Here is a 14,691-nt window from a genome sequence, read left to right on the forward strand (position 1 = left end):
GTTATTGTAGTTGTATGGGATCATATTCCTGGAGATTTCTGGAAAACCTTGCTTGTTTGAAGCTAGATCTTAGGAGAATAGAAGTTTGAAGGTTTTAAGGTTTGTAAAGATTATTTCTAGTGTAGTTGCAGAAGCGTGTGAGTAAAAGGTGGGGAAGTTTGGCCTGATGTGGTTAATAGTGAGGTGTCTCATGAAGAGGTTTATTTATTTTCTTTTGGTGTTACTTCTGTGGTAGCCAAGTGTAGGGTGGTTGGCGTTTAAGTCGGGAGTCATAATAATTTTAAATATTGCGACTGAAGAGTTTTATGAAATCAATGTATCGTCATATTGAAGGTTGTTATATGGTGGATATTTTTATGGGCCCATGTTGGTGTCTATTTCTATAGCTAACAAGTCTGAAGTAAAATCATCGTGAATTTTGTATTGGAGTGTTTGATTGCAGGGCCGTGCCGTCCTAAGGCCCTCCATTTGAGTTTTTGCTATGCACTTTGAAGCCAGGAATTTTTGGAGGAACTGAATCTAGATTTCCATGACTGTTCAAAAGAATGACAACAGGGTCAAGATTTCTGTATATATTTGAGAATCCACATGACCTTCCTCTCCAGTTTAATACATTGTGTTGAATTATCCTTATATTTGGAGCCACCTTGTTTTGTTGGTGGGAGAAGAGGCAGGTGCCTCTGCTGTTGGTGTTACTGATGCTAGAGGACAGCCTTTCCTAGGTCCTGTTCTACCAGTTTTGGTTTTGAGTTCTGTTGAAAGAGTGTTGTTTGGCAGTATATGGGTGTTTTTTTTTTTCTTATTATAAGTGCGTTTTATTGGATGTTGAGGCGCTTCAGTGTAGCTGGTGGTGGGATCCTAGAGTTCTTCTGTCTCCTCTTCTGTATCGGAATCAGAGAGTAGGAAAACATCTAAATTTTCTGTTTTTCATACAATTTGGGAGTCATAGGTGAATCAGCCAGGGAAGTGATGTTCATTATTTATCTGGAAGAAGGCTTATTCGGGAGAATGACTTTGGAAAGAAGTTTAGTGAAAGGAGGTCGATGTAACTAGAATGAATGTGTGAGCATGATAGACGCAGACTATCATTTTAGAGATTTGGTTAAGCTGTTGATTGTTTCTTGCCCGGAGAAGTGTGGTGTGGTTGGAGGAAGAGGTAACAGCAGCCTGTGAGTAATTTAGTGATTTTTATTTATTTATTTTTTTTTTTTCATTTCTTTATCCTTAATTTTTCCTTCCTTGTAGGACATTTAAAGGGTAGAATCCGGTGGGAGTCGCCACAGTTGACGCATTATTTTGTGCGTTATCTTGCATTCTTGCAGTGTGTGTTCTTTACTTGATCATTCAGAACAGATTTTTTGGTCCTTTGCTCTTAGGCAGTCTCGGGTCTGGCGATCTTCAAGGGCGTAGCACTTCACGCAAACGTTGATTTTGACAAATCGTTCCTGGTGGAGCGATTGAAATATTGAATAGCTTGAGGCCGTGTTGGATGGCCTTCTCTGCTATGGCTACTGTATTAAATTCCATGTTTAGCAGGTTCCTTTTGAAGTTGGTGTTGGGAAATTTATTGTTGAAGATTTTTGTCTATTAATGGATAGCTCTATTTATTTATTTATTCATTTTTATGTAGGAGGGACACCGGCCAAGAGCAATAAAACTCCAACAAAAAAAAAAAAAAGGCCATTAAGATGCCGGTCCCCGAATATAATCGATAGTCAAAACTAAACGATAATTGTCATGAAAACTCCCTCTTAAAGGAATTCAAGTCATAGGAATGTGGAAATACAGACGCAGGCAGGGAGTTCCAGAGTTTACCAGAGAAAGGGATGAATGATTCAGAATGCTGGTTAACTCTTGCATTACAGAAGTGGAGAGAATTGGAGCGAGAGTAAAAAAAAAAAGCCTTGTGCAGCGACGCCACGGGAGGAGGAGAGGCATGGAGTTAGCAAGGTCAGAAGAGCAGTAGAAGATAGCAAGAGATGCAACATTGTGGCGATGAAAAAGAGCCTGAAGACAGTCAGAGGAGAAGAGTTGATAAGACAAAAAGCTTTTGATTCCATCCTGTCTTAAAGAGCGGTATAAGCAGAAACCCCCCAGACATGTGAAAGATACTCCATACATGGACGAATAAGCCCTTGTACAGCAGCTGGCAGGTTGAAAAGGAGAAAAAAAAAAAGCAGAGACATGTCAGAAGGCCTAACTTTATACAAGCTGTTTTAGCTAGAGATGCGGTGTGAAGTTTCAGTTTACATTATAAGAAAAGGACACCTGTAGGATGTTCAATGTAGAAGAGGGTAACAGTTGAGTTTCATTAAAGAAGAGGAGATACTTGTCTGGAAGGTTGTGTTGAATTAATAAATGAAGGAATTGAGTTTTTGAGGCATTGAACAATACCAAGTTTGCTCTCCCTCAATCAGAAATTTTTGAGAGATCAGAAGTCAGGTGTTCAGTGGCTTCCCTGAGTGAGCTGTTTACTTCCTGTTTACTTCCCTCTTCACACTGCGTGGGTGCGGGTGATTGACTGGTTAATGCCCTAATACAGCAGCAGCATCTCACTGGTCTTTACCGGTCTCGTACCTATGCGCTGTGGCAGTGGGTTTTAAATTTAAATTGAGGTCTTTATAATGTGCAGTTAGTATATATATATATATATATATATATATATATATATATATATATATATATATATATATATATATATATATATATATATATATATATATATATATATATATATATATATATCATCACAAAGGCCCCATCACAAAGCTGCCACACCTGTACTAGCTTCCCTAAACCACCTTCTGCATGGACTCAGTGCAGGGCTCAAAGACAGGTGTACATGGTCTCTTGTAACTCCTGCATCCTTTTCCCAATGGTCGTAACTCCAGATCACACTAAGCTGATGTCACCAGACTGTTTTCCCTAACACCCACAGCTGCAGAAAAATCGACAACCACGTCTAGGAAAAAGACAGTTAACATACAACTACACGTATATGATCAAGGTATAATGCCCCGTTGAGCTTTCGCCCTCTGTGACAGTCCTCCCACTGCCCAACAGAATGTTAAAGCTTCAAGCCGAGTAGTATTGTTTACTGCCTCCAGGGTGATAGGCCTTATCAGCACCAAAGGAGGGAGTAAAGTTTACTACACCGCTAATTACTTAGGTCCTCTGCGGCTGAACTGCACCAGCCCGCAGTAGCATTTAAGACAAACACTAACTAACTAAAGTTACTAATAAAAAACACCAGAAACTACACCAAAGAGAGTGCCCACAAACACACAGGAGGGTCAGTCACCGCTCACTGCGCCAGCTCAAACTGTACTCTCACACAAGCAAGGAGTCACTTCCTTGAGTATAGTGTGTAATTTACTACCTTACTGGCAGACAACTTTGGAGACTTCTAGTTTATATAAGTAGGCCGGGGCGTACGGCCAGTAGTGAGTCACTTATCCCCTTAAGGCAACTAAGCTGGCTAACTAGTATCCCACCTTAATCTCCTTCGAATATTAAAGGACGTCTCAGTACGTCCTTTAATATTCGGCCAAGGGCCGAGGGCCAAGGGCAACGTGTTGTCCTTGGCCAGTGTCCTTCCTACATGAAAAAAAAAAAATATATATATATATATATATATATATATATATATATATATATATATATATATATATATATATATATATATATATATATATATATATATATATATATATATATATATATATATATATATATATATATATATATATATATATATATATATATATATATATATATATATATATATATATATATATATATATATATATATATATATATATATATATATATATATATATATATATATATATATATATATATATATATATATATATATATATATATATATATATATATATATATATATATATATATATATATATATATATATATATATATATATATATATATATATATATATATATATATATATATATATATATATATATATATATATATATATATATATATATATATATATATATATATTTTTTTTTTTTTTTTTTTTTTTTTTTTTTTTTTTTTTTTTTCTTGTAGGAAGGACACTGGCCAACGGCAACAAAAATCTAATAAAAAAAAAATGCCCACTGAAATTCCAGTCCCATAAAAGGGTCAAAGCAGTAGTCAAAAATTGATGAATAAGTGTCTTGAAACCTCCCTCTTTAAGGAATTCAAGTCATAGGAAGGTGGAAATACAGAAACAGGGAGGGAGTTCCAGAGTTTACCAGAGAAAGGGATGAATGATTGAGAATACTGGTTAACTCTTGCGTTAGAGAGGTGGACAGAATAGGGGTGAGAGAAAGAAGAAAGAAGAAAGTGCAGCGAGGCCGCGGAAGGAGGAGAGGCATGCAGTTAGCGAGATCAGAAGAGCAGTTAGCATGAAAATAGCGGTAGAAGACAGCTAGATATGCAACACTGCGGCGGTGAGAGAGAGGCTGAAGATAGTCAGTTAGAGGAGAGGAGTTGATGAGACGAAAAGCTTTTGATTCCACCCTGTCTAGAAGAGCAGTATAAGTGGAACCTCCCCAGACATGTGAAGCATACTCCATACATGGACGGGTAAGGCCCTTGTACAGAGTTAGCAGCTGTGGGGGGTGAGAAAAACTGGCGGAGACGTCTCAGAACACCTAAATTCATAGAAGCTGTTTTAGCTAGAGATGAGATGTGAAGTTTCCAGTTCAGATTATAAATAAAGGACAGACCGAAGATGTTCAGTGTAGAAGAGGGGGACAGTTGAGTGTCATTGAAAAAGAGGGGATAGTTGTCTGGAAGGTTGTGTCGAGTTGATAGATGGAGGAATTGAGTTTTTCAGGCATTGAACAATACCAAGTTTGCTCTGCCCCAATCAGAAATTTTAGAAAGATCAGAAGTCCAGCGTTCTGTGGCTTCCCTGCGTGAAATGTTTACCTCCTGAAGGGTTGACGTATATGAAAAGACGTGGAAAAGTGCAGGGTGGTATCATCAGCGTAGGAGTGGATAGGACAAGAAGTTTGGTTTAGAAGATCATTAATGAATAATAAGAAGAGAGTGGGTGACAGGACAGAACCCTGAGGAACACCACTGTTAATAGATTTAGGAGAACAGTGACCGTCTACCACAGCAGCAATAGAACGGTCAGAAAGGAAACTTGAGATGAAGTTACAGAGAGAAGGATAGAAACCGTAGGAGGCTAGTTTGGAAATCAAAGCTTTGTGCCAGACTCTATCAAAACCTTTTGATATGTCCAAGGCAACAGCAAAAGTTTCACCAAAATCTCTAAAAGAGGATGACCAAGACTCAGTAAGGAAAGCCAGAAGATCACCAGTAGAGCGGGCTTGACGGAACCAATACTGGCGATCAGATGGAAGGTTGTGAAGTGATAGATGTTTAAGAATCTTCCTGTTGAGGATAGATTCAAAAACTTTAGATAGGCAGGAAATCAAACCAATAGGACGGTAGTTTGAGGGATTAGAACGATCACCCTTTTTAGGAACAGGTTGAATGTAGGCGAACTTCCAGCAAGAAGGAAAGGTAGATGTTGACAGACAGAGCTGAAAGAGTTTGACTAGGCAAGGTGCAAGCACGGAGGCACAGTTTCGGAGAACAATAGGAGGGACCCCATCAGGTCCATAAACCTTCCGAGGGTTTAGGCCAGCGAGGGCATGGAAAACATCATTGCGAAGAATTTTAATACGTGGCATGAAGTAGTCAGATGGTGGAGGAGAGGGAGGAACAAGCCCAGAATCGTCCAAGTAGAGTTTTTAGCAAAGGTTTGAGCCAAGAGTTCAGCTTTAGAAATAGATGTGATAGCAGTAGTGCCATCTGGTTGAAATAGATGAGGGAAAGAAGAAGAAGCAAAGTTATTGGAGATATTTTTGGCTAGATGCCACAAATCACGAGGGAGTTAGATCTTGAAAGGTTTTGACATTTTCTGTTAATGAAGGAGCTAGTTGGAGAACAGACTTGGCATGGTTCCGGGCAGAAATATAAAGTGCATGAGATTCTGGTGATGGAAGGCTTAAGTACCTTTTGTGGGCCACCTCTCTATCATGTATAGCACGAGAACAAGCTGTGTTCAACCAAGGTTTAGAAGATTTAGGACGAGAAAAAGAGTGAGGAATGTACGCCTCCATGCCAGACACTATCACCTCAGTTATGCGCTCAGCACACAAAGACGGGTCTCTGACACGGAAGCAGTAGTCATTCCAAGGAAAATCAGCAAAATACCTCCTCAAGTCCCCCCAACTAGCAAAGGCAAAACGCCAGAGGCACCTTCGTTTAGGGGGATCCTGAGGAGGGATTAGAGCGATAGAACAAGATAAAGATATGAGATTGTGATCGGAGGAGTCCAAAGGAGAAGAAAGGGTGACAGCATAAGCAGGATTAGAGGTCAGGAAAAGGTCAAGAATGTTGGGTGTATCTCCAAGACGGTCAGGAATACGAGTAGGGTGTTGCACCAATTGCTCTAGGTCATGGAGGATAGCAAAGTTGTAGGCTAGTTCACCAGGATGGTCAGTGAAGGGAGAGGAAAGCCAAAGCTGGTGGTGAACATTGAAGTCTCCAAGAATGGAGATCTCTGCAAAAGGGAAGAGGGTCAGAATGTACTCCACTTTGGAAGTTTAGTAGTCAAAGAATTTCTTATAATCAGAGGAGTTAGGTAAGAGGTATACAACACGGATAAATTTAGTATGAGAGTGACTCTGTAGTCGTAGCCAGATGGTGGAAAACTCGGAAGATTCAAGAGCGTGGGCCCAATAGCAGGTTAAGTCATTGCGCACATAAACGCAGCATCCAGCTTTGGATCGAAAATGAGGATAGAGATAGTAGGAGGGAACAGAAAAGGGGCTACTGTCAGTTGCCTCAGACACCTGAGTTTCAGTGAGGAAAAGAAGATGAGGTTTAGAAGAGGAGAGGTGGTGTTCTACAGATTGAAAATTAGATCTTAGACCGCGAATGTTGCAGAAGTTAATGAAGAAAAAGTTGAGGGGGGTGTCAAGACACTTAGGGTCGTCGACAGAAAGGCAGTCCGACCTGGGGACATTTATGGTCCCCTCCCCAGATGGGGATTCCGAGGCTGGTGTAGGAGTCGCCATGATGATTATAAATTTTTGAGTGAAGGGTGTGTGTTGTTAGGTGCTTGTAGTTTTGTTTGAAGGAAGAGAGTTGTCTTTAGAGGGCAGGCTGTGACTGCCCCCTTGTGTTGTGAGACACAAAGGGAAACGTTCAGTGAGGTCACAGCTGGGTTTAATGATAAGTTCACAGCACCCCCTGAACAGTGCTTTAGACCTCACTGGGAGTAATTATCGTTTTTGCAGGTGTCTACTATACATATATATATATATATATATATATATATATATATATATATATATATATATATATATATATATATATATATATATATATATATATATATATATATATATATATATATATATATATATATATATATATATATATATATATATATATATATATATATAAACAGTAAGTAAACAGTAATAAATATAAGTAATGTCGGGAAAGGAAAAACTCCCTCACCTCCATATCCATTGTGACAAGCGAGCACCAGCCAGGCAAGGACAGCTCCCCAGGCCAGGCGATGCCCTCCCCCGTACACGATCTGCGTCATCACTTCGTAAGGTACAGGGTGCAGAATGCTGTTGTAGCTGTACATGCCATACACCACGAGCAGGCCTGTCAGGCTGGCGACGGTCCACCCCACCGTCACTAACAGCTAAACACAAATAGACAATGTATGGTTAGAATTATCCATCATTTTTTGTTTCAGAGTACGTTTCTATTCATTCATTCATATTTATTTCTTGCTATCATTGTATTGTTAATAGCGTTGTAGTTTGTTGTTGTTGTTGTTGTTGTTGTTGTTGTTGTTGTTGTAGTTATCGTTGCTATTGTCGTTTTTTGTTCTCTTTATTATTTTAGTAGTAGTACATAGGGGTAGTACTATTACTACCAGTAGTTGTAGTAGTAATAGTAGTAGTAGTAGTAGTAGTAGTAGTAGTAGGAGGAGGAGGAGGAGGAGGAGGAGGAGGAGGAGGAGGAGGAGGAGGAAGAGGAGGAGGAGGTGTATTTTCTTTTTTTTTTTCCTTCATGCTGAGAGGGGCAATTGTTGTTGTTGTTGTTGATGTTGTTGTGGTGGAAATAAAAAAAAAAAAAGAACACTTAATTACCATTTTAAGTTCATAAAATTCAAATTATAAGTCCCCTTCAGCATCCTGCAGTGTGCCTCTCACGCAGCAACTGCTGCATTAGTGCAGGATTTATCTGGTCTGGAGATGGTGGTTTTGCAATCGAGGACCAAGTGCTTAAGGACCAGCTTGGTGTCCGGTGCCTTAGTGCTATTCATGTATTGGTTATCACAGCACAACACACAGACTTACCGGACTCATCTTCAGTCTTTTGTCTCCTTGTTTGTAAAATATATATCCAAGCCACACTCCGGCCACCCAGGGCTCAGCGCGGCACCACGGGGTCAAGTAAATGTTCTTGAAATATTCACTGCTTCCTCTGTAAGCAAAATAAAAATATGGAAACATAAATAAATATAGAATAGAAATGGTTTTGGCGAGTTTTGGCGTGGATATACGTAGATATAACTTATGGTGAAAGGTAAGTGTGATTGTGTTATTAAATTGTTATTAACATGTGAGGGATATTTTTATAAGTTCATATCTATTCGTGCAAATAAGCAAACAAAACAAGTGTTATGAAACAAATTCTAAAAGGAAATTATCCACTTCCTGTTTCATATGAGAAAGTAATTTTTTTAAAGGCGACAGCTCGACATGCTCTGATGTCTTCCTCTGTTATAGTAGTAAAGAAATAAATGAAAAGAGGTGTCCAGAGTTCATGAGCAAGATGACAGCGTGTATGAGCTTTCACTGGAATAGCATGTATAGAACGAAACAAAGGGAAAGCTTCGTGCAGCAAGGAAAAGGAAAGCACTACGAGCATAGTTAATAGCTCGTGATAAACTCTTTTAGTGGAACCAACGGAGAGATAACAAGTAATTCATTACTGAGATTGAGTGAAACTAACAGCAGGTGAGGGAGAGTTCATTCAAATGCTTTTTTATTTGATCCCGATCAGAAGTGATGTGTAAGTAAGACTTTGTACAAAAAGAATCAATGTAAGCTTGGACTGATAAAGTATTTGCTAAACAAAATCAGTCGTCAAGCAATGTAAACAGTCGTGCATTATGAGACTCCTGGTGTCGTTGTGGTCTGGTCCAGTCTTATACAACAGTCCTAAGAGTGTTCTGAGTCGGTTCCGCTTCTCATCACATGAAATAACTTCTGATTCGAGATAATGATGAAAACTTCATAATGATGGCTGAATCTAAAATAAATTAATATAATATTAAATTTCCGAATTAGAATCTACATTAGAATGTTCGAGGCTCCTTGTTAGATGGCAAAACTGAAATAAAGATTGCTAAGTTCAATAAAAGATTGTTAAAATTCATGTGAAAATAAAGTTAAAATTACAAAATTATTTTTAACGAAATATCACAATGTTGAAAAAGAAAAGAAAAACAGTTTGTTGATATGCAATTAGTAAAGTTTCATTGATGATGAAGAGAAAGGCCGGTAGTAATTGACTGGTTTCGAAAGAAGAAAGAAAGCATATATCTTTTATCGTAGTGCAAATGTCTATTCGCAGTATTTTTTTTTTTTTTGGGTAGTATTGACATTTTACTTTACTTATGAATTCAGTTAGGTTGTAACCAGCAGCTGTCACTACTTGCTGGTAATTTTATTGAGATTTGAATTAAAACAAGAAGCGTTAGTGCCTCACCGGTACCTACTTAAAAACCAAAGATTATATATATATATATATATATATATATATATATATATATATATATATATATATATATATATATATATATATATATATATATATATATATATATATATATATATATATATATATACAGTACATCGGCGCCACTGCAATATCCATCATTGTTGGATAGGCTCTAACCGTCAGTCCAAATTAGCCTATAAATTTTCTGAACTTTTTATTGTCATGGAAAATTTCCATGTCAATAAAGTTAGAATTTTCAAGTCCCATTTATAAATGTCAAAGTCAAAGTCATTCAGCGGAGCAGGGTGAAGAAGGCTGACATTCCTTATCACTCTCCCTTCACAGTCCTCTCCTTCACCTCCTCAGCCTACATGCCACAATCTGATTTCCATTATTGTTATTATTTTTTTTTTCTTCTGTGTTTTGTAAATGTCTTTTGCTGCTTCGCCAGTCCTTGGATCTATGGGAGAGAACTTTTGGTATCTGGGTAAAATGTTTATTTCGTTTTCATTTATAGTTAACCCGTGTCACTAATTTTAGGGGAAAGTAAGCTCACGTGTCACACGTTCACATCGCAAGGCCTGGGCGAGGTGCGGCCCATTCATTCACCAGTCTGTGTCTGAGGGCTGTCAACACTCACTCTGGTCCATACATTAAATTCGTCGGGGGATAGTCGCGTGCGTAGATTATAGCCGCGGGAATGACGGCGGAGACCACGGTGACGATTAACAGCCATGCCTTGCCTGTGGGAGGAGACAGCAGTGATGTCACAAGTTATGTAGGGTGTATGGAGAAACATTGATGAAGGAAAGTTGGATATGGAACAAATAGACCTGAAAGAAAATAAGAACTGATCATATTATAAACATGAACGAGTTTATGTACAGGGTGTCCCGGAAGGCAGGTCACATATTCTCAGATATGAAAGATCAAGTCATTCTAAATCAGAATTACTTTTAATACCATGGTTTAAAAGTTACAGGACATTTTGATATGAAGGCGACAACAATTGGAGATATGACTTGTAGTTCATGGTAACTATGGTATCCAGATATACAAACTATCGTCTCTCGGGAATATGGACGAAGTGTTAAGAGTAGCCAATCTCTCTCTCTCTCTCTCTCTCTCTCTCTCTCTCTCTCTCTCTCTCTCTCTCTCTCTCTCTCTCTCTCTCTCTCTCTCTCTCTTTTATGAGTTGTGATTGTACCTTAATGAAGATTTTATTATTCATATTTTATTTTATTATATGATTATATTAATTTTAAAAATATATCTTCACTGAGAAAGTTACATTATTTTAGATCGTATAAGAAACCCCATAGAGAGATCCCAGTTACACACGTTAAATGAACTAGTTCTTGCAAAAAAAATAAATAAATAAAAATAAATAAATAAATAAAATAATAATAATAATAATAATAATAATGATGCGTGCACAAAGAAACTGCACTTAGGCAACATACCAGTGTCAGTGACTATTGAAATGATTGAAATACATTATAAAACGGTGGCATCCTTCGGCAGAATCTTTTCGTGCTGCCAGACGTATAATTATCATTTATTTATATTTTTTATTTATTTTATTTTTTTTTTTAGGCGGTGAGAGAGGACCGTCAACAATAACAAAACGAGGGAATGATGACTGTGTTTGTTTGTGCTGTGGGTGATTACAACTCTAAACACAGGAAAGAACTCGCAGTCATTGTACTGATCAATATGCATATAGTATATATACTGCATACACATATATAATATCTAACACACACACACACACACACACACACACACACACACACACACAAAGAGAAAATACATTGAACATACGTATATATAAAAGTTGTCATAAATTGCGAGATTTAAAGTTGTGCACATATTTTCAACATGGAGAACGACGCTATGGAAATCTGACGGATGAAATATGAACTACAAGTCGTGATATCTCCCATTGGAGGGGAGATAATGTATTATTTTCCTAAAGTATACACGCACCCCTACCTCTTCTATGGTAGGGACACCTTGTACGCCCGGGATGGAGTGCATTTATCACGCCAGGGTGTTCTGGTTTTGGCCAAAACACTCGAGCAGGAGGTAACTCCACTCCAGCGCTTTTTTCGTTAGTCAGGAGGGAAGAAGGGGTAGTGAGCTCAAAATGAAGGACAAATTAGTTAAATCTAGAAAAGTAACTTGCTCATGGAAGATGAGAAATAGCTTAAGCGTTTACTACACAAATTGTAGAAGTATTTTGGATAAAATAGACTTGCTTAGAGGAATAGCGTGTATAGAGAGCCTTGATGTCACTGCTTTTAACAGAAACTTGGTTAAATATGTGAGGAAAAGTATTTAATACAGAGGTTAAGATAGTTATACACTATTTTATAAAGACAGGGAAAACAGGAGAGGAGGAGGTGTAGCGTTATACGTTAGGGACACATTACAGTGCTGTATAAACAGTAGAATTAAAACAGATAGCAAAACAGTCGATATGAGTTGATATTAAGGAAAGATCACAGTCAGTAGTACTGGGAGTAGTGTACAGGCCAACGAACAGTACAAAGGAAATTAACACCTCACTGTGGCAGGAAATAAACAGAGCAGGAAGGTATAGTCAGGTATATGTGGTAAGAGATTTTAATTTTAGGAATATCAACTGGAGCCTGATTGTGTAACAAGGAAGCAGAGGAATTTCTAAAGGTAATTCAGGATAATTTATTTTTAAACAGGTAGTCATAGAACCCACGAGGAGGAACAATAACTTAATTCTTACTTACAGGAAGGAAGCATTCACGCAGGTAGTGGTTGGAGGACAGCTAGGTAACAGTGACCATTGGGAAATTAGGTACAAATTACTCGTAAAATGGGAAGAAATCTTAGAAGCAAAAACGCTAGTAAAATACCTGACTTTAGGAGGGCAGATTTTGAGGAATTAAAAAGGTACCTCCAAGAAGTTGACTGGCAACGAATGCAGGGTGAGGTCAGGTCCGGGATGGAGTTCAGAGAGATAAGGCAGGATGAGAGAGGTAAGGTGAGGTGTGAGGATGTAGGACAAGAGGAAGGAAGATGTGTCCGGAAGGGGCGGAGGAAAGAGAGAGAGAGAGAGAGAGAGAGAGGGGGGGAAATAGGTGTGAGTATGTTGGAGGGTCAGGTCATGCTGAGATGGGAGAGGTGAAGGTCGAGGCGAGTTGGTGAGGGAGTGGAGAGGATGGAAGGGGCCGAGATGAGGGAATTAGGTGAAGTAAATGCAGATGAGTTGTATAAATATTTCGTAAATAAACTGCATACAGGACAATTTGCAAATATTCCGTATAGAGGAATAAGGTCACAGAAAAATTATCCAAAATGGATGACTGTTGGGTTAAAACACTATATAGGGTGGAAGAGAAGTATATGTAAGAGGTTAAAGGCAAGTGAAGAGGTTTTAAGGCCACAATATAATTAATTAGTTAGAACAGCCAGGAGGTTAACGAGGAAAGCTAAAAACATTTATGAATTAAAGGTAGTCAGCCAGGCGAAGACGGACCCCAAGAGATTTTATCAGGTATACAGGACGAAGAATAAAGATACTATAGGTTCATTAAAGGTAGCAGATGGGGAGGTGGTTAGTTCTGGGGAGGAAATTAGTATAATTCTGAATTAATATTTTTTTTACTGTCTTCATCCATGCAGGAAATGCCAAATAGCGAACAGATGTTTAGAGCAGATGAGAATAAGAAGCTGACAGATATTTCCATAACTAAGGAGATAGTGGAACAGAAGATAGATAGGTTAAAAAGTTTAAGACACCGGGAACAGATGAAATATATCCCAGAGTACTTAAGGAATGCAAAGAGGTTATTAGTGAGCCGTTAGTTTCTGTCTTTAGGAAATCACTTGAGTCACGTGAGGTACCAGTAATGTGGAGGCAGGCTAATATAGTACCCATCTTTAAGGAGATAAAACTTTAGCGCCTAATTATAGACCTGTCAGCTTAACTTCAGTTGCATGTAAAATATTTGAATCAATTATAGCGAGAAACATTGGGGAGCATTTAGATAAACATAACTTGGTAAATCAGTCACAGCATGGCTTCACGAAGGGGAAGTCTTGCCTGACGAACTTGTTAAGTTTTTTACAGTTAAGTGTACGAGGCAGTAGATAATGATGATAGTTATGACATCTTATATCTGGACTTTAGTAAAGGTTTTAACAAGGTACCCACCCCATCAGAGACTCCTGAGAAAGGTTAGGGCATACGGGATAGATGGGAAGGCGTTAAGCTGGATAAGGTTATGGCTAAGCGACAATCGACAAGCAAGTGGTGGAGGCCTGTACGTCTGTTAAACCTAGTACCAATTTTACATGTGTAAGTTCAGATGAACCCAAATAATGTATTTTTGGTAAATAACGATGACCAGCAAAATAAATTGTAATCTTCAGTCTTGCCAATAAGCAACTATCAAATCTTTGATGACCCTCGAGACCATAACCAAGTGCATAATTGGCCCTCAAAAGGAATTGAGTTTGACACCCCTGCTCTACGTCCTTGCCGTCCATTCCTGCCGTGGCAAGTAGTCGGGGAACACTTCCCTGAAGGGCAGAACCCTCCTTAGGTACCCTAATAGCTGTAATAGCAGCTGTCAACACGCAACACACCTACCGTGCCTAGTCACGTCAGGGAAGCAACCTGCTCCCCACCTCCGGTACACTCCACTCCGCAGGGGAGGAAACTCCAACTATCCAGCAGTCAGGACTCTCTCCACCCTCGGCAGTCACCCATAACACACCAGACACAACCGACTGGGGCTAGGACCGAGTACCGGCGCCCACAGCCTCAACTCCAGGTGACAATTCTTCATGAGTATCACC

General features: G+C 38.7%; 1 protein-coding gene across 3 annotated transcripts in view; it reads right to left on the reverse strand.

Moving 5' to 3' along the window:
* LOC135091511 (nose resistant to fluoxetine protein 6-like) overlaps positions 1-14,691 on the reverse strand; it is a 144,512-nt gene that overhangs the window by 18,188 nt on the left and 111,633 nt on the right. For all 3 annotated transcript variants that reach the window (XM_063989219.1, XM_063989220.1, XM_063989222.1), the window contains 3 exons: positions 10,490-10,592; positions 8,421-8,547; positions 7,561-7,756 (listed from right to left, as the gene is read on the reverse strand). In XM_063989219.1, the coding sequence (XP_063845289.1) occupies positions 7,561-7,756; positions 8,421-8,547; positions 10,490-10,592 (426 nt within the window). The remainder of the gene's footprint in view (positions 1-7,560; positions 7,757-8,420; positions 8,548-10,489; positions 10,593-14,691) is intronic.

The sequence above is a fragment of the Scylla paramamosain genome, chromosome 37, assembly GCF_035594125.1.
Source record: "Scylla paramamosain isolate STU-SP2022 chromosome 37, ASM3559412v1, whole genome shotgun sequence".
Taxonomy (NCBI): domain Eukaryota; kingdom Metazoa; phylum Arthropoda; class Malacostraca; order Decapoda; family Portunidae; genus Scylla; species Scylla paramamosain.